Source organism: Balaenoptera borealis (genome assembly GCF_965194805.1).
Source record: "Balaenoptera borealis genome assembly, chromosome: 15".
NCBI classification, from domain to species: Eukaryota; Metazoa; Chordata; class Mammalia; order Artiodactyla; family Balaenopteridae; genus Balaenoptera; species Balaenoptera borealis.
Window position 1 is genome coordinate 60,055,228 of NC_138871.1, and position 21,331 is coordinate 60,076,558.

Genomic DNA, 21,331 nt, shown 5'->3' on the forward strand with positions numbered 1-21,331 from the left:
AACCACTGCGCCACCAGGGAAGCCCAGAAGTAATGTATTTTCACAAGTGTTTATCACATTCTTCTAAAATTTTCTGCTTTATACTTTCTACTTATATCAAGCATTTTCTTTCTGAGTTTTTAATTGTTTTTCTACAAGGTTAAAACTAATTTTTTTCTGTAATTTGCTGGTAATTTTATGTCACATATAGTGTTTTTGACTTATTTGTGTCAATCTGAATAAAATGACTTTTCTCCAAGTAGTTTCTAAACTTAGAAAATTTAAGTGAGTTATTAAATGAAGATTTTTGTTAGAAGATAGTTACTACTTAGAAATTGAGATTTTTGCTTTTCTACTTTCAGGGATTTTTAGTTACGTTCTTTCTTCTTTTTGGTTATTATTATATTGGACCTCATTTGTTGAGTAAAAATCTTCTGAGTTTGGTATAAATTGTATTTTACAAAAACTTTATAATGTAACCATTCTTCCTTTACAATATTAGTTGTAAAGCAACTAATGTAGAACCTTAACTTTTAAGTACCTTGAAAATCTGTTGTTGTTAATTGCTGAGTTTACAGTATAGCTAACATTTGCCCCTTTGTGCACAAAACCTTTTAAAAAATTAACTTTTGTATGAAAATCATTTTTAAATACACTGCAAGCTTTTCTGTCTTTAAAATAGATTACACTGAGTTTAATTGGATCTTTTCATGATGAGTTAGTTATGATTATGAACTTGATTTATTATATTTATATTATAGTATCTGTAGTTGGATTTAGGGATAGTGCGCCTATAACTAGTCAGGAAGTTTCTTTCTTCCTGTACAGTTTATGTGCCCCTCTCTTTCTCCCAGCTGCCACTTTGTGCTGTTATTTTTCTGCCTACTTAAAGTATGACTCCATTCAGCTTTCTAATTTGATAATCCTAAATTCCTGTCGGCATGGAAACTGACCTCCAAGCTTTAAAAGTAAAGAGCCCCCAAAGAATGTAAGGCACATAAATTTTAATGCATTAACTTTTTGATATCGTTTTGTCAGAATAGAGTCCTATTCTTATATCAGTTTGTGGCTCATCTTTTTACTTTCTCAGTGGTGTCTTTTGGTAAACCAAAGTTAATAATGTATTAAACAAATTCATTCAACAAATTGAATGCCACTCATAGTTTGAGGTGCTAAGGATACGGCAGTGAAAAAAATATCAATTTAAGTTTATCAGTATTTTCCTGAATGATTTATTTTTGCATTTTTAAAAGAAATCCCAGGACTTCCGTGGCGGTCCAGTGGTTAAGACTTTGCCTTCCAATGCAAGGGGTGTGGGTTCCATTCCCGGTCGGGGAGCACATGCCTTGCGGCCAAAAAAACAAAACATAAAACAGAAGCAATATTGTAACAAATTCAATAAAAAGACTTAAAAAAAAAAAAAAAGAAACCCCAAGGTCGTATTCTTCTAAAATGTAAATATTTTCTAGTTTTGTTTTTCATGTTTAAATCCTTAATCCATTTGGAATTGATTGGGGGAAGTTGAGAAAGGTATCCAATTTATTCTTATTTTTAATAGATGATCTATTATGTCAGGACCAGTTTTAAACAACAGTTCATCTTTTCTCCACTGAACTGTAACAGTACTATTTTCAAATACTAACTTTGCCTACATGTATTACATATTCATTTCCATTTCCATTTAGGAAATTTGCTGTATCAGCAAAAATCCCTGAAACCAAGTGGTGTCAGAAGTGTTGTGTTGGTAAGTAAACTGTCCAAAATCATGTAGCTCTCCTGTTTTGCAGAGTGGGTAAGAAGATGCTGTGAGGCACATTTTTAAATCTAGTGTAAAACAGTACTACTCCAGGACGTTCTGCCAGTAATAGTTTATTTTTCCCTCTTAAATAAAATAAATGTATTGGCCATTCTATGTTCATATAGTACCTTGCACATGTAGTTGTTTTGCAGATAATTTATTGACTAGATAAATGGAGAATGACTTTATTGCAGTACTTGATCACACCCTGTTCTCTAAGGAACCTGTTACTGATCATTCACCATTCTGCTGTGTAATGGCTTATGAGACTGCATTTATTCACTCGGCATACTTATTATTTATTCTCACACCTCTAATAGATGAAACGTTATGCTTGTGATGTGAAGGTTATAGTCTCCCTGATCACACACCACTAGCCGAAAGTCCTCCCCAACCCCCGTAACAACTAGCTGGTTGATTTGCATCTAGGAAAAACCAAAAACAGTTTCCTTTCCTCCCTTAGAAAACTCTGAGGCAATTCAGTTTTATTATTTGTAAACCTGTATCTTGAGACTTGATTAATGTCTTCATGTAGTGCGGCCCAAAGCATTACTGCCTCTGAACATTACTACCAAAAAGCACCGTGAATCACCTGCCCCTACATGTGCTGCAGCTATCAATTTGGGAAGTTCTCCCCAAACCTACTTTGACCGTTTCTTCAGGATCTTGCTAATCTCTCTGCTACCACAAGACCTCAAGTTCTTCTTCCCGCACCCAGGCCCCATAACGACCAGCATTTTCACTTGGGAATACAAATAAAAATCCTGCAAGTGATAAATAAGGGAGTTTCCCGCTACTACCTGAAACAGTATTTCTTTTTCACTCTGCAGTCTAATTAAGAAATTGAACTGGCAGTTAACTTTTGTTTGTTTGCTTTTGAAGTATGCAACTGTTACTGTAAGGACTTTTTTGTATTATAAGAAAACTTACATATACTTTTTTGCCTTGACAGTGAGAAATCCTTACACAGGCCACAAATACCTATGTGGGGCACTTCAAACTAGCATTGTTCTATTAGAATGGGTTGAACCAATGCAGAAATTTATGTTAATTAAGGTAAGCATGAATGTCAACCTAAGTTATTTTTAGTATAAAAGCTTGTCAGTTTTCCTGTTCTTTCAGAAACATTTTTTTTTCCAGTTAATTCTCAAGATTTAATGTAATAATTTTGGATTATATGGCAGAGTGGTGAAAATCTGCCCAATTATAAAAAACTCAGTTGGCCTGATAGAAGTTTTGAAAGAGACTAGATAAATAGTTCAGGGATATGGCAGTGGGAGCTGGAAATACTGGATCACATACACAGTCTGATGTCAAGAACAGGAGGTACTAAGAGAGCAGTGAAATGTTGTTTGAATATGTTCTCTGGTTGACCTGCTCCATCACAGCAGAGGGACAACCTGCAGGTTGGCATTTGGCCTTAAAAAGTCAAGGGATAACCATAATGAAGGGGAAATTATTTGTTTTGGATATATGCCTATGTATTAATTTGCCCAGTCCTTCCCGTGGATGGTGTTTTGTGCCTTAGTTTCTCTAGAATCTTTAAAAAAAAAAAAAATTTTTTTGGCCACTCTGTGCTGCATGTGGGATTTTAGTTCCGTGACCAGGGATCTAACCCGTGCCCCCTGCAATGGAAGCGCAGAGTCTTACCACTGGACCACTAAGGAGGTCCCTTTAATGAATATTTTTTAAAACATTTAATATTATTTAGCTATAACTTAAATTTAGAGGAAAAACTAACTTAAAATGTATGAAGTGCTGGCTCAGTCACCCCCAAGGAAATACCAAATGAATTTTTTAAGCTGTTTTCTTCACTATTTTATAGAGATTAAGTAGTCTTATTTCATGAGCATTTGGTATCTCCAATAGAAGTTAGGATCGGAATATAATTGGAGTGCATTCTTCCTCAGTTATATAATATAGAGTTAGGATGTTTAAAGTATTGACTTCCTGTTATTTAAAATTTTATGAGTGACTGAGGAATCTAGTTTTAATTTTCACATCATTATTTATTAACCTCAAAATTAACTAGGGCTAAAGAAATGAAAAAAAAAGAGTTTCAAGAATTTACAACCCATTGAGGTAATATTTCCACAAATAAATTCACTGAAACAAAAATTCTTTAAACCAAAAACTGAAAGGGACAATAGCCTTATAAATTATCCAAAGCAGAGCTTCTGAACCCAGCCCATTTCTGGCCACATGGTTTTGTTCTCAGTTCCTCTTTGTTCTTGCCTGTTTGACAAAAAGCATGGCGTATCCTAGATGGAGTGGTAAAGTGTATGTAGTTATTTTTCTACAGCCCTTTCCTTCCCTATCTTCCTCCTTAGTCTGTTTTAGTATGTCCTTCCTATTCCTTTCATTCCTAACCTCTATCAGAATGAAAACAGTTTCATTACATCAGTTGTTCATGGATACTAGTAGTCTGATTAAACCTTAGTATGAATGAATTTTATGTGTTACCTGATATGTTCAACTGTTTATCCTAATACGTAATGAAAGACCCTTTTCTCTGTTAAAGGAATTTTATGTATTAAGAGCATGCAAGAGAGAAAATACACTTTGAAGACATGGGAAGCTTACAAATTATCCATCCATGTTTTCTCTTTTCCGGGTAGATGGTACCAGGGAGCCTGCCCCTGACTGATGAGGCCTGTTGCCAGTATTCTAGGATGGTAGACTTACAGTACAGTTCTACTTGCAGGCCTCCTTCACGACTTCTTGCTCTTCCCACTTTCCTTAAACTCCCTGAGCTACACGCCCCTATTTATTTCCACTCATCTTAACCCAGTTCTTTCTCTGTGTCTCTTCTTCGAGATTTCTATATGTATATTTTGTTTCTACGTTTGGCATTATCTCAATTAGTATTTTCGATGTTTTCTGTACTACAACTCTTACCAGATATGTTCAAAAACATTCTTATGCTTTCCATATACTTCCTCCTCCTGAGATTTCTGAGTAAGTTTTTGCTTCTCTAGACTACATTTTCAATATAAATAAAAGTTATAAATTGAAGCAGACATTCATGTACTTATTACAAATCAGGCACAGTGTTGTTTAACTAGAGAGATAAAGAGTAAGATACAGTCACTGCCCTCAAGGACCTTCACCAATAGCGACTGGATTTTAAACTGTTATATGGGAATCCTCTTCTGTTAATGACTTATGCATATTGTTTAGTTATTGTTGGAAACTAAGTAGAAGTATTCACAATGTGTTGGTTTTCATATTTACTGAGGAAAAAATACAGAAGCATTTGTTTTCTTCCTGTCTTACTGCTCTTTCCACATTTCAAAGAGAATTATTTAAAATGTTTTACCTTATTAAAAATAGGACAGATTTTATCCATAGCATATCCCCAGGCGGGAATGCTCCCAGAGACGGTGCTTGGAGAGTGTTCGTGAAGGAGTGTCTAGACCTCTGGGATGGGGGCACTCGGGCAGTCACGGGGAAGGAAGAATGTGGGAACAACAGGTGTGCACAGAGCTTCACGTTCCAGCCATGAGGACCACACTGCATCTTCTGACACTTTAAGACTAGTAGTTACGGGAGCCCCATTTCACCTGTTTATTTTCTCTATCATTTATTTTCTTTAGAATTTACAGTGAGTTACCAGAGTAAAAAATAAATCAGTTTCAGTAGTTTGTAGAGATACTAGCAATAGCCGTTTGGGAAGTATAATGGAAACACGGCCCATTTATAAGAGCAACAAAAATATAAAATATATTAAGAGTAGACTTAATAAAATATGTGTTAAGATCAATACATTTTTTAAAAACCTTTTTATCGTGAAGAAGAACATTGCTAGTGCCTCAGACCTCCCCATGGCACCCCCTACAAGTCAGCTGCCTTGTTTTCCATTTTTACCATGTAAGCACGCACTTCTCAACGTTAGCATTCATTTTACCTGATATTTCAACTGTATGCAAGTCGAATCATAAAGTATATATTCATTTGGGTCTCACTTCTGTGCAACATTATATTTGTGTAGTTGTTGGATATAGCCGTAGTTTGTTCATTTTCACTGCGGTCTAATTTCCCATTGTGTGAATGTGTCATCATTTTATCCATTCTACCATTGATAGGCATTTGGGTTACTTCCAGTTTTTGTTATTCTGAGCAGTGCAGCTTGTGAATGTTTTTGTATGTCTCCTGTGCGTGCATGTAGTCATGTCCTCTAGAATGTATAACTAAGAGTGTTATTGCTGGGTTCCAAGAGATGTGTATCTCGGCATTAATAGGTATTGTAATTAACCATTGTGGTCACACCAATTTATACTCCCACCATCAGTGTTATGAGCATTTGTTTGCTCTTCTCTTAATAACCCTTATTATTGTCGTTCTTCTGGCGGGTGTGTATGATTATCTTGGTTTTATTCCCTGATTACTAATGAAGTTAATGTTTTCCTCTATTTTTCCAAACTTTCAGAGTGTGAATTTAGTCTCTTTGTAGCAAAATAAAAATAATTTTAAACTTACGTAAAATTAAAATCGGTTGCATTTTAACTAAGTTAATTTATTAAATAGAATCACTTGAAATACCGGGCTAAATTTCTCTTATTTGTGGTTGTTTTTCTCTTCTGTCCACACTTCTAAGGGGAATGTCTCTTGCTCATTAGCATTTCAGTTTTCTCATCCATGTTTGCTCAGCTGGATAAGAAGGCAGAGGAGTAGTACTGAAGCAGCCTAGGATTAGGAGACAGGAGACTCTGCCACACAGGGTGGGGGTCGGGGGGACCCTGGGCCAGCCACCCAGTTGCTGGATCTTAGTTTCCAACTCTGAAAAAAGAGGGTTGGACAGGTGATTTGGAAGTCTGTTTCACCCCAATGTGCTAAAAATGTGTGGTTTTTAACTTAAAAAATTTTTGCAGTGCTTAACCTAAATTCTTTATAAAGATACTTCCTAATTTAGATTTTCTGCATACCCTGAGTTTCTGTGCGAAGAAGCAATCTTTATAGCAGAGAGTACTATTTTATATATTCTCATAAGACTAAAAATTCTTATTAGTGTTCTCATGAAATTTTTTTTGCTTTTGTTTTCCTTTGTTTAATATATTTTGTTTTCTTCTAGCACATAGATTTTCCTATACCGTGTCCACTTAGAATGTTTGAAATGCTGGTCGTTCCTGAACAGGAGTACCCTTTAGTTTGTGTTGGTGTCAGTAAAGGGAGAGACTTCAACCAGGTGGTTCGATTTGAAACAGTCAATCCAAATTCTACCTCTTCATGGTTTACAGAATCAGGTTTGTGATTTTTATTGAATTATTAAGTAATAAATTTACTATATCTTTCATTAGGCAAAAGCGGTGCATAGAAATCCAATCTTGAATAACTTATTAAACTGGAAAAAGAGAAGATGACTTGCTTTGAAATAGCTAATTTGTGTGACATTTATTTTATTTTTTAATTAATTTCTATTGGAGTATAGTTGCTTCACAATATTGTGTTAGCTTCTACTGCATAGCAAAATGAATCAGCCATGCATATGCATATATCCCCTCCATTTAGGACAGTACGGGGCATTAAGTAGAGTTCCCTGTGCTGTACAGCAGGGGTCCCTGACCCCTGGGCCATGGACGGGTACTGGTCAGTGGCCTGTTAGGAACCGGGCTGCACAACAGGAGGTGAGCGGCGGGCAAGCGAGCGAAGGTTCATCTGCTGCTCCGCAGCGCTCACATTACCGCCTGAGCCGTCCTCCACCCCCGCCACCCCCTCCCGCCCCCGCAACCCGTCTGTACGTGGAAAAATTGTCTTCCACAAAACCGGTTCCTGGTGCCAAAAAGGTTGGGGACCGCTGCTATACAGTATGTTCCCATCAGTTGTCTATACATAGTATCAACAGTGTATATGTGTCAATCCCAATTTCCCAGTTCCTCCCACCCCATCCCTTTCCCCTTTGGTATCCATACACTTATTCTCTATGTGTTTGACACATTTAAAAACATACTAGTGGTTCCCAAACTTGAGTATGTGTCAGAATCATGTGGCTGGGTCCCACCCCCAGAGTTTTTCATATAGTAGATCTGGATTAGGGCCTGAGAATTTTCATTCTGTAAATTCCCAGGTGATGCTGATGATGTTAATACAGGGACCACACTTGGAGAACCACCATATATCTACAAACCTAGGCTACTAGAAAAGCTGATTTATATAAAAGTGAAAGCTGCATTAAGTATATTTTATTTTCCAGTATATTTTTGTAATTGATACAAGGGTGCTACCCAGTAACTTCAATAAATATTTTTAATGATTTGTAATTAGGATACAAATTATAAGTAAGCAGTAATATACCTCCAAAGTATTTGAGGGTGCTTGAAAATAATTCTTTTATATGATTTATTTCCTTAAATTTTGATCTGCGTTGCCCAGTTGTAGCAGATCCTTCCTTCATAGTTTGTCTCTTAGGAAATACCTCCAGTTAATGAGCTTTTTACAGAAATTTGATCATAGTTGAAACCTTCAGTTGTGTTGTTGTAGTCCATACACATTGGCAAAACTTGGGTTTCATGGTAAATAAATCTGATTAAACTTTCACACATAAAAAAAATGACCTTAAAGGCCATTTAATCTTTATTTTTAAAGCACTGCATTTGTTATGAAGCTTCTTTTGCATTTTTCTCTTTAAAAAATGACATTGTACAATGTTTTGCTGTAAAATAGACAGTGGCCATTTTAGAAGGTTATTTTTAAAGATCTTGCAAAGGCCCTTTGTTCAGAGTCTTTGGCGACTTAGGGAAATGTTAAAGAACCAATTTGCCAATAAATATTGATTAGTCAGGAGTTTGTTGGAAGCCTGAAAGAGTGTTCACAAAAGAAAAAAAATTGAGACTGAGTTTTTTTGGCATTGAAAAAAAATGATCACAGACATTCACAAAAGTCTAAAGACAGTTTCATGGCTTGCTGAATCCCAGGGGACTTGAAACAGCTTTCCTTTGAGGACACATTACTGAAGGAAAACATGGCCAGCCCTTGACAACATTACTGTGGCTTCTCTTTGGTGCCCCTAAGTTCTCTGTTAAATTCTCCCTTTAGACGCCCATCTTCCCTTTGGGACACGGGGTGAACTCCTGCTTTCTAATCTCTTCCTCCCTATTTAACAAGAAGGGATTGTTGGTTGATTAATATTTTATTTAGTGAATTTCAGTTGTCTTACTTCTCCTAAGCATTTTAATTTTAAATCCTTTTCTACTAATTGTTGAATGAAGGGCCTCATTTCCTGACAAAAGAATTTTGTCCCTTCCTTCCCAGTAACTTTTGATTATTTCTCTTACCATAATGAAATCCCTTTATTAGAAGTTAAACATGACAAATATAATTCATCTCTGGTTTTGAGATGATGAGACAGAGTAAGAGACAGAAAGTATGTTTAGGGTTTTGTATCAGCTGAAATTATAAGCTCGTGGTTTCCTAAACTCTGCTGCACATTGGAATCCGCCTGAGAAGCTTTTAGCACTCTTGATACCTCAAGTCACACACACGCTCGATTAAATAAGAATATCTGGGGCCAGCAGCTGGGTGTCAGCAGATCTCCAAATGATTCCAATGTTCGGGAACTAATTGTTATAAGCAATTTGTAAATCTCATTTTCCTGGCTTTCTATCTAGTAATGCTAGACTGGCTTCTTGACTAATTTTCACCAAAGATCTGGTTGGCCTGATGTACAGGAGGCCTATTCCATATCCTTCCAACCCTGCTTAGTTACAGAAGTACCAGGTCTAAAATACATGTGAAGGTCTGAAATACAGCCATCCATGGATTTATTAAGATTCTAAATACTGTGGGAAGTAGAAAACAGGCAAGCTAGACTTTGGATCAGACCCACTCTCCAGAAACAAAGGCCTATAGTTGAGCAGTTTCAGGTTTGATGTTCATACAAAGCTTGGGATATCCTACTTTTTGCTTCCTGGAAAACTGTGTCATTTAAACATTTTCAGTTTGTGAAAACTTTCTTAAATCATTATTATAAAAATAGGGCCTCTATGCATTTTTATGGTGCCTCATACTTCTCAAAATACTTCAGTTTTTTTCTTAACTCATTTGGACCTGAAGTTATGTGTTTGACTCTCTGATTCATTCATTCAATAAATATTCATTGCATGTGCTAGGCACCACATATAATGATGTACACAGCACAGCCCCTGGCCTTCTAAGCTTAAAATCAGAAATTAATCATTGCCATAATATAGAAGATGAGACTCCTGATTTCACATATGAATAAAATAGTGGCATCACCAATAGTAATGACAATAGCTAACCCTCCATTAAGCACTCACTTAGTTTAGCTCTTGCATCAAATTTTGAATCCAAGCCGCCTGGCTTAACCACTACATATGTATAGTTAAAAATATATATCCGTTTCAAATTCAGTGATGTTCAGAATTCTTCTTTTTTTAATGTCTCTGCTTTAAATATTACTGTTTTCTGTAAGTTTTATCGAGTTTTTTGTGTTGTAGATACCCCACAGACAAGTGTTACTCATGTAACCCAACTGGAGAGAGATACCATTCTTGTATGCTTGGACTGTAAGTTTTTATTTATGAATATCTTAGCTTAATGAGTTTTTTTTTATCTTAGTTTCTGAGTGACTTTTTTGCTTTCTAGGTTGTATAAAAATAGTAAATCTCCAAGGAAGATTAAAATCTAGCAGAAAATTATCATCAGAACTCACCTTTGATTTCCAGATTGAATCAATAGGTAAACCAGAGTTTTGTGTTTCTTGTTTGATTGCATTATGAACTGCTTAAAATAATTTGTCTAATAATTATTTGAAATTATAAAAATATATTACTAAGGGCTCATTCTTTTAAATTGTAGGATGTAATGAATATGAGGTGAATATCAGTCTTTGCTTTTACACATTCTCTAAAATAGTTTAATAACTGTGACATAATCTGTAAATAATGTTATTTTCCCTACAGATTTGGCATTTTCAAAATAAATAATTAAATATCATTATTCATAACCTAGTTATGAATTTCCATTTTCTCCAGACTCCTGAAGAGTTCCCCTATAAGTACTTTAAAATTTAGTACTCAGTATAGTCTATTGTATTTTTGCTGTTGTAGCTCCTAATCAGAGATCCATAAGTATATGGAATTTCCTTCTTGCCGTTTTTACATTTTGCTTGATGAGTTTTTTCTGAAAACGGATTTCTTACACAATCAGTATTCTAAAGTGATTACATTCAGGAAAAATAAGGTGAAATGATCATACACAGTTTTTCTGGTGTCCTTTATCAGTAAAGATACTTGCATGTATATGCACTGGCGGACGGTAGGGCCAAGGGCAGATAGTTCATTTGTCTTATTCTTGGTTCTATTTTTATTCTTTCTCCCAGTTAGAATGCCTCTCTCCCAACAAGCAAACACTGATGATAATAAGAAGTCAGTTTTGAGGGACATCTGCTCAAGATGTTAAAATGGATTCCATACTTAAAAACACATAGCCAGCTCAATAAAGAAGACAAAGAACAGAAACTCAAACTAGTATGCACTCCTGAGTGGTAAAGAAGACTGGCAGTGTCCCACAGGAGATGGGGAACCAGAGCCAGGCTTGTGGTTTGAGGCGCCTACTAATCAAGACTCTCCCCACATAAGGCCTCGTGGTTTTATAGGGGATTTTTATCCACCGTTAAAAGAAGGAATAGTTCCTGTCCTATACAGACTGCTTCAGATTGTAGACAAAGAAGGAATGCAGAATAAATCAGTGTTTAACACCATTGATACTAAAATCAGTTAAATTATACAGAAAACAAAATTACCCAATCTCATGAAAATAGATTTTGGAAAATCTATATAAAATACTAGCAAATAGAATTCCATATCATCAAATAGTAGACTTTACCTCAGAAGAGCAAAGATGGTTCAACATCAGAAAATTTATTTATGTAATATAGCACATTAAAGATTAAAAGGGAAAAGTTATGTAACTCTTCAGTAGATGCACAAAAAGCATTCAGTAAAATCTGTCATTCATGATTTTTTTTAAAAAAAACAACTTTTTAGAAATTAGGAGTAGAAGGAAATGTCCTTCATCTAGCAAAGCCTATTAAAAGTATTGTGTTTAATGGTTAAACTAATTCCCATTAAACTGGAGAATGAGATAAGGATGTTTGCTATCATCACATTTCAACATAGTCTCATTGGACTATGAAAAGGGAACTATGGGGATTAGAAAGAAATAAATAAAAAGTCCCTTTTTTGCTGATGGTATGAATATCTACTAGAATATACAACTCTAACCTGTTAGAACCAATAAGAAAATTCAGAGTTGCTAGATATGAGAAACACAGATGGATAGCTTTCTGATATGCCAGTAAGACATGTAATCAAACATATTTAAGACCATCATCTAGGAAATTCCAAATTATTGTTTAAAAGCATAAAAGAAGATTTAAACAAATGAACTGCACTGCGTCCATGGATAGAAACACTGAATATGGGAAAGATGTCAGTTCTTCACAAATTAATCCACACATTCAGTGCATTTGCAATAAAAACCCCAGTAAGGTATTTTCTGCCACTTGATAAGCTGATCTTAAAATTCATGTGGGAAAGCTAAAGGCCAAGAACAGTAAAATAAATTTTGACGAATACTTGCCCTACTTGATATTGAAACTTACCATAAATCCATAGTGATTAAGACAGTGTGGGATCAACACAGGGAGAAATAGAAGAGTGGAACAGAAGAGAAGGCTCAGACATAGACCTACGTGTAATTGGAAATTCACATCATATGTCAGTGGGGAAGTGATGTCCTGTTCAACAAATGATGCTAGTACAATTGGTTATCTGCAGGAAACAAAATCAGATTTTTTCCTCACTGAATACACACAAAAATATATATTAAATATGTAAATACAAAAAGCAAAACTAGAATTTTTAGAAGGCACATATGCCTGTATCCCAGTAATTCTATTGCTAGGTGTCTACCCCAGAGAAAATTTTGTACATGTATTTAAGAAGAGGTACAAGAATGTTTATTGCAGCATTTTTGTAACAAAAAAATTAGAAACATCATTTGGTTCATCATACCAAATGTATGAAAGTTGGAAACATCCAATATAAAGTTTACACTGATAATGTGAACTTACTGTGTTGTAATAGTAAAAACATGCATGAGAACAACAAATACCAAGTACGTAACAGCGGTTATCTCAGGGAGGAAGGAGAGGTTAGAATACAACTAGAGTAGGAGTTTATAGGGATGCTGGCTGTATTCATTTTTATTTAAAACAAAAAGCAAATATGGCAAAATGTTAGGATTTGAGAGTTAAATGGTGGATACATGTGTTTTTAGGCTATTCTCGTATTTTTCTATATGTTTGAAATATTTTATCAAAACAAAAATTTCTATAGCAAAAAATATTTTCAGTGAATTTTCTTTTTCTTACCAGAAAGATGAGTCAGGTCTGTATAGTATTTATACTGTATAGTATATACTGTGTAGCTCTAGGCAGTATGGTAAAGATGCCATTGTAAATATGGAATGACTAACACTAGTTATTAATTGAAATATTGTTATGCAAGGTAGAAAGAGGGATGAAATAATGCTTATCAGTTGAACTCTTGTACTATTAACAGTAACTGAGCTGTTCTTGCCTGCTAGTTTGCCTACAGGACAGTGTGCTAGCTTTCTGGAAACATGGAATGCAAGGTAGAAGTTTTAGATCTAATGAGGTAAGTAATCTTTTAAAAAATTATGTCCATTAAATGGTCATGAGGCATTATCAAATTCTACATCACACAATATTCTTTAACTTTGGAAAATTCCTGATTGATGCAAGGAATACTTGATTTGCTAATTTTATTGATATTTTCTGTATTCAATCTAGTGATAAAATTAATGGCGCATACTTTATAGCAACCTCTCTCTGTCCATTCAGTCAAACAGTTTCAGTGCATATTTTATGTGCTTCCAGATAATCACCCTTATATTCAGAACAAGAACTTCCTAAATACTGCTAAAAGTGAGCCAACTCTGATTTTCTTTCAACTTTTCCCAGGCCGTCACCTGGAACAAGAGTGCTGATGCAGGCTCTCTCTGTCTTGAAGCACCTTTTCTACTTTGTATTTCAGAAATAATGACCAATGTAGACGATAAGTAAAGGGTTCCACATTTCTCTTGCAGCCACCTTGCCTATTTCTGGTATCCTTATCTCCTTAGTCCTTCCTACCTTAATTTAACTCCAGGAATAATTGAACTCCAAGTCATATGACGTATTTAAATCAGTTCATCATTTATGCCAGAAAGTGCTGGGGTTATAAGCATGAACAAGACTTGGTACTTGCCCCCTAGAATATTACAGGCAAGTAAAATCATCCTAAGTTCTTTCAACAACCCCAAGCCAGTCTCCGTAGTAACTTTTACTTGAGCATTGGAGGGAAGGGAAAACATTAGGTGCCTCAAGCAAGAAAATAGCTCATTTGTGTTTTAAACTGTCGTTCGTTAAGATCAGAGCATTTCTTCTAACCAGTAAACAGTATAGCAGAATGATCATGAGCGTGGGTTCCTGAGGAGACACCCGGGTTCAGTCTCAACTCTGCTGTTCAGTAACTGTGTGACCTTGACATATCACTTAACTTCTCTTTGCCTGTATTTTTTCCTCTGTGAATTGAGGATAACAGCATAGTACTTATTTCATAGGGTTGCTAAGATTAAACAAGAGGAAGTACGTGATGTGCTTGGCACAATGCCTGGCCTATAGTAAGTATTCAAGAAAGGTGGCTGCCAGTGTGTTTCTTTTTTTTTTAAGATTTTTTTTTGTTTTAACGTGGACCACTTTTACAGTCTTTATTGAATTTGTTACAATATTCCTTCCGTTTTATGTTTCGGTTTTTTGGCCACAAGGCATGTGAGATCTTAGCTCCCCAACCAGGGATCGAACCCGTACCCCCTGCATTGGAAGGCGAAGTCTTTAACCACTGGGCCGCCAGGGAAGTCCCCTGCCAGTATGTTTCTAAGAGTAATTCCCTCAAGAGGGCTCACCTCTCAGGAAGATTTTTTTTTAAATCACCTGAGGGAATGGAGCCTGGAGATAAGAATAGTCAACAGCTAATAAACACCAGGCAGAGAAAGAAAGGCATCATAGGATACAAGAGAATGGTTTAAAAAAGATAGTTTGCCCAAACAATCACCTGAGGGGCTTTTTCACACTACATAAGCAGCCCTTACTAAATACAACCTCTCCAAAAATGCTATGTCCTTCAAGTAGGCAAATCCCAAAATATTGAACACTTTGAAGATCGTGATGATGAACCATTACTACTGAAGTGAGCGTGTTGTATCCTTCAGGTGTGCTAAGTTACAAAAGAAATCAAGAATCACTGACTGCTGTTTCCAGAATAATTTCAGTTTCAAAATCAAATTGTTTTTTCAGCCTACCAAATTTTGGGGAGAAGCTACTGCCATTAAAATTGGGAATGTTTTGCTTTCAGTAAGCAATAAACAATGGGTTTCTCTTTCTCCTGTAGACTTAGTCTTAACTCCCCAACTGGTAATTGGTCACACTGAGGACTTCTTTAAGGACATATGCCATTAGAAAATATTATTTCAGGAGACTTGGAAAGAAATGGGAAAGAGAATTGTTATCAGCTGAGCATTTCCTTAGCTAGGCATTGTACCCATTAATACTTACAAGAATACTGCTAGATACCACTGCAAAGTAGACATTGTCTATCCCATTTTGCAGAAGGTAAAACCGTTTCCAACAAATTACATACCTCGCGCAATTGTCACAGCTAGTAAGTGGGAGAACTGGGATTTAAACTGGAGTCATGAGTTTGTCCCATCATACCACACTGCAGCCTTTTAAGTGAAATGACCAGACCTAAGTGGCTTACTGCTGCAAGAGTCTTGCTATTAGCATTAAGGTAACTGACAGGAGGTCTCTGATAAATAAAACAGACTAGGTGCTTTGCTTTTAACTTTTTCCGTTGAAGTCTATATGCCAGAAAATGGTTTACTACTCTCATGTTTTATGATTGATTCAAAATTAGCCACATTTTTCCTAGACTAACAAATGGATGCACTTATGTGCTGATTTAACAAGTTAACGGTCATACAAGGATCTATTTCCATCTTAGGAATTATGCTTCTTTTCTATAGAGTTATAAATAAAATGCCCATATAAAATTTTGTGCCTTTCATTTCAGAAATTAAATTGATATTTTAATTGAACAGGTAACACAAGAAATTTCAGATAGCACGAGAATTTTCAGACTGCTTGGATCTGACAGGTATGAAAAGGAGTTGTATTAAATACATAGTTCTAAACATGTTTTATAAATCCAACATGAAACTGGTTTCTTTTTCAAGAGAATTGAAATTTCTACAGTAATATATTCAACATTATATTTTTCATAATATAAGAATTCGCAGGTCAGAAAGTTAGGAAACCTTTGAGAATGTGCCTGGTCTTCCAGGTACCAAGAATATATAGATCTGTCAGTACTACTTTTGCATTAAACGTAATATCTAAAGTATGATTTATAGGACAAGAAAGAGGAGATACCATATGCTAGCAAACAGAAAAGTTTTCAGTTTTAGTACCAATAGGATTTGGAGTTCTATTCTGATTTACTTTCTGATTCTTGAACTACAGATTGTTTTTAGAATTCATGATAAGAATTAAGTTCCCCCAACTTATTCCTAGTACAGATTTTACCCCTCTGACTCTTAGGACAGCACTGGCTTAGAGGTGGGAGGTGGTGGGCAACAAAGGTGTACTTCCCAGAGCTGGAGCTGACTCTTCAATCGTAGTGATTTGCACATGGTTTCTGCCCACATATCAGATAAGGAGCATTTATTAGAGGCATACAATGAAGAAGCAGTGGAAGAATTTTCTGCTAACATTAGTTTTCAAGAATAACTTTGTTTTGTTATATGTTTTTTGTTTGTTTTTTGTTATTTTAGGGTCGTGGTTTTGGAAAGTAGGCCAACCGACAACCCCACAGCAAATAGCAATTTATACATCCTCGCGGGTCATGAAAACAGTTACTGAGAAATGCTGTGCTTTGACAGTTAACTCTAGAGAGAAAGAACACTACCACTGCAACATTAACGGATGCTTGAACCTGTACAAAAGCTGCAGTTACCTGGCTTCAGTTACTTGTAATTTATTGTGGCATGAGACAAGATGGGGAAATTTTTTGTTTTAAGTGGTATGGATATATTTAGCATATTGAACCACACAAGTGCTTAATTCACTGTTATGTAATCTTTGTACATATAGGCAGTATTTTTCTGTGAAACTTCATATTGCTGAAGACATACACTAAGAATTTATGTAGATAATGTATTTTATGAGATGTACAAGTTAAGTGTCTTATCTGTACAGATGTAAATGTTGATGAAAATGCAATTGGGATTAATATTTTAAGAATCCTTTAGTATATTCTTGGGTGCGGCTATATTACAAAATGGGATGCTGGCAATGAAACCGTACATTTAACACTATTGTATTTTTATTATATGTAATTTAGTAACATGAAGATAAATCTTGTAACTTTTAAAATTGTAATGGAGGCTGTAATCATTTTATAATCTTGTTTTTAATTTTAATGCAAGTACACTGGTGTGTTTATATTTGCACAAAGTATTGATATGTGATGTGTTAAGTCACAAAAGTAAGCTGTGACCTTGTCAATATGCATTCGGCTCCCCAGCATCTTTCTAAAACGTATTTGGATTGTTTTCTATGTGAAACAAACCAATTAACCCCCTGTTGTAGTAACTGGTCTTTTTATATTTCAGCAGAATCCTGTAAGATTGCTTGTCTGTGCTTAAAAACAATACCTTCGAAAAAATTTTTGAATCACAGAATAGCGGTACCGTGACGTACGTAGCACTGCAGTTGTCTGAATTACAGTATGCACAAAGTATAAGTTAGCATTATCAAAGAGTCCACGCTAAACGTTTCTTATAATCACTTTGAAGAACTATAACATTCCAAAGAGCGAAGTGGTTCAAATTTCTAGTGGGATTTTTACTTTTGTTGGCCTTATTTTATGATCATTTTCATGTTTCTTTTGATTTAGAGTATTAACACTTGGCCAAAATAATTTAGTTACTACCTCATATAAACAATATAATGGTTACTACACATCACAGGAACTTAGTTTTGGTTAAAGTCATTTTTGATTGCTTTTTTCCAGTGGAATATGTATATACCAAGTTTTAGAAAAATGCACACTTTGGCTCTTTTTTGGTATATGTTCTTTATATTTTAATGTGAATATATACACAAAGAACAAACTAAATTGTGATTTATGTTCTTCATTTATTTTAATTGACAATGCTTTTAAATATGTTCCTGATTGTACATAGTGTAAAATAAACATGTTTTTTAACATGCTGTTGTATAGTAGCTTGTCATCTGGCTTAATCTGTATATAGTAAGACTAAGACATATTAAGGAGAAAAAGTTTTTTTAATTATTCTAAAATCCTTAAGTAACCATTCTGATCCTTCAGATCTTGATTTTTTATTTGATCTGTCTCCTCAATTTCATAAAGGGGTAATTTTCCCACATTTGTGAAAAGGGCATCTTTTGTAGAATCTTCAGTTTCCCGATCAGGAAAATTAGTGAAACATTCATAATCTTTTGGTTAGAGCAGGGATCGGCAAACTGCATTCCTCAGCCCAATCCTGCTTAATGCCTATTTTTATATAAATGAATTTTATTGGAACAAATTCATTTGCATGTTGTCTATAGCTGCTTTTGCAAAAAATACAGTTTTCCCAAAAAAACTATATTACCCACAGAGCCTAAAATATTTGCCATCTGACCCTTTATAGAAAGAATTTGCTGACTCCTGGGTTAGAGAAAGGAAGGGAGGATGCAGTTCTGGAGGCAAGGAGGGGAAGATTATATGTGGGAAGAACTGGGTTGGGGATCACGAGGTGACATTTCTACTCTTGTTAATGCTCCTGCCTGTTGTTATGACCTTGGATAATTAACTCCAGAACAGTTTCCTTATCTAAAAATGTGACTTCTAAATCATACAGTTGTTAATAATCATAGCAGTTGTGTACATTTATCACTCTACCTAAATGCATTCTGACTAATCTTAGCATTAATAACTGAATAATGACCGTTTTAAAAACACATCTTTATCAGTATAACATTATCAGTTTTTTGAAAAACAGACTCATGGAAAAGATTTTCAAGAAATCAATATTCTGTCCTTGGCATTTATTGACAAGGTTGTTGATCCTTTTTCTGGGCCACTGTTTTTTCTAGTTTCCAAGTCCTATAAATTATATAAAGGGTCACATCTCAAAAAAATTTAACTTTCACGTTTAACTGTCAAGCATTTCAAAATATTTCCAGAAGATAACGTATACAACTGGTTGTGTGTTATGTATACAGACCCCTGGAATCAGTCTTTGAGAGAGAGGCCCAGTAACCCATGTTTCTATAAAGTTGTACAAATGATTTTAATGTGCAGCTCTTCATGAGAACCACTGGCTCGACAATGAATTTAAATCAGTGTTTCTGAGTGTGGTCCAAGTATCACTTGCCTCAGAATAATCTTTGATGACACTTAAGAATGCAGTAAGAATGCACCCACTAACTTCTGATTGAGGATCTTTATTCACTGAAAAGGAAGAGAGCCACTGACTGAAATGTTGGAAAAGATCTGTTTCATCTTCATTGAAGTTTAAAGCTGTCTGTCTTGTTAGCTAGTTTCTTAGACATTGGTGTTGAGAAGAATGAGATCAATTGTTTCTGGGCCTTATTGGCAACATTCATCTTGCTAGTATGTCCCCAGTTTCAGTAGAGACCAGGAAATAAAGGATAGGTATCCCTTTTCACCATTACTAGAAGAAGGATAAAAGTGTGCTATACAAAATATAATAATAAGTGCCCAATGCTTGTGTTTGTGCTGTTCCACATGCTTTGCATAGATTCTCCCACTGAAGTCCCAGAACAGCCCAATGAGGTAGGTAGGTATTGTTAACACCATTTTACAGATGAAGAAACGAAGGCACAGAAAGATTAAAAAACTTGCCCAAGAATATAGCCGGGAAGTAGTAGAGCTAGGACTTGAACCTAGGCACTCAGTTCAAAGTGTATACTCTTAACTACTGTGCTAAACTATGTACTACACAGAATATATGCAGTATATTCACTACCCTCTAAAATATACTCTAGCATTTCTCCCCTGAAATTCGACTTATTTTCTCCAGGAGTTGGATTTCAAATTCTGATTTTCACTGTCTCTTTGCAGCAAGAGAAATTAACTCTCTGTCTTAATTTTTCACTTTATCAAAAAGGATTTTCCTTATTCAAAGTGCTTTGTATAAGAATAAAAGGATTTGCATATAATTAATTTTACAATTAAAGCTTATGAAATACATCTAGTCAAAACTCATTACAAAGACTTTCTTTTAGTTTGCTCTTATGAGATAATTATTTAACTAACATACATTGATCATTTACAGTGGTTCCAAGCTCTTTACTGGCACTGGGGAAAAGATGGAAAATCATCATTCCCAGTATTCCAAGAGCACACTTGGATGAACAAAGATAGATTTAAAGAACAATGCAAAAGGCTGTGCCTAATTCTGGTTTGGGAAAAGGAAAGCCTTTGTGCAGAACGTTGTATATAAGCCAAGTGGTTGAGAGATGAAGAGGAGTGTATCAAGTGCAGAAAAAAATCAGGGTAGGGAGCTGTGGGCTAGACTAAGGCATATGCAAAAATGCTGCTTGTTCAAGGAATAGTGACGTTCAATGCAGCTGAGCTTAGAGTGTGTGGAGCAGAGTAACAAGGCATGAAGCTAGAAAATAGGGATGGGCCTGATTGTGAAGAGCTTTCTAATGAGAAGAGTAGCTCTAATAGTCAACAGTTATGGAAACTGCAGAGATCAAATACCATGAAGATGAAAATAGCTGTTGGCAAAAAAAAAAAAAATAATAAGGGGGAGGGACTTCCCTGGCGGTCCAGTGGGTAAGACTGCGCTTCCAATGCAGGGGATGCAGGTTCGATCCCTGGTGGAGGAACTAGGATCCCACATGCTGCGTGGTGCCGTCAAAAAAAAAAGAAAGAAAGAAAAAAAAATAGCCATTGGATTTGTACCTAAGGTTATGTGATCTCTTGTATCCTTACTGAGAAAGTTACCTAAATAGCATGATGAGGGCAAAAATGATAGAGAAATAAGTTGATGTTAAGTTTACCTGGGAGTATGTTTGGTCTTGAAGGAGGTAAAGGTTTCTGTTTTTGTTTTTATCTCTGTTTCTTTGTTTCTAAAGATGGGCAGAGATTAGAACATATTTCTAAGGAAATGGAGAATTGAAGATAGATGACAAAAAGGGAGAAGCGTTTCCTCTGAGGGAAGAGGGGAAGTATCGACATCCTAAATCTGGGCATGATGGAGAGCATTTTACTGATGCTAAACAAAGTGTGTATGTGCTCATTAACAACAGAGATAGTGTTTCCAAGTTCCTCTTGGAAACAAGAAGGGTAGACTTTGGCAAAAATTATCTATTCCATTGTTAATACCTATACCTCCATATAGCATTCATCACATTACTTGTTTGCCTGACTTGAT

At 35.5% G+C, this 21,331-nt stretch overlaps 1 protein-coding gene across 2 annotated transcripts in view; it reads left to right on the forward strand.

Moving 5' to 3' along the window:
- MAP4K3 (mitogen-activated protein kinase kinase kinase kinase 3) overlaps positions 1-20,843 on the forward strand; it is a 201,172-nt gene extending 180,329 nt beyond the window's left edge. For both annotated transcript variants that reach the window (XM_082358059.1, XM_082358060.1), the window contains 8 exons: positions 1,665-1,723; positions 2,730-2,833; positions 6,849-7,020; positions 10,231-10,299; positions 10,379-10,471; positions 13,385-13,455; positions 15,959-16,014; positions 16,691-20,843. In XM_082358059.1, coding sequence (XP_082214185.1) covers positions 1,665-1,723; positions 2,730-2,833; positions 6,849-7,020; positions 10,231-10,299; positions 10,379-10,471; positions 13,385-13,455; positions 15,959-16,014; positions 16,691-16,778 — 712 coding nt within the window. In that variant the 3' untranslated portion in view covers positions 16,779-20,843. The remainder of the gene's footprint in view (positions 1-1,664; positions 1,724-2,729; positions 2,834-6,848; positions 7,021-10,230; positions 10,300-10,378; positions 10,472-13,384; positions 13,456-15,958; positions 16,015-16,690) is intronic.
- The last annotated feature ends 488 nt before the right edge of the window (positions 20,844-21,331 follow it).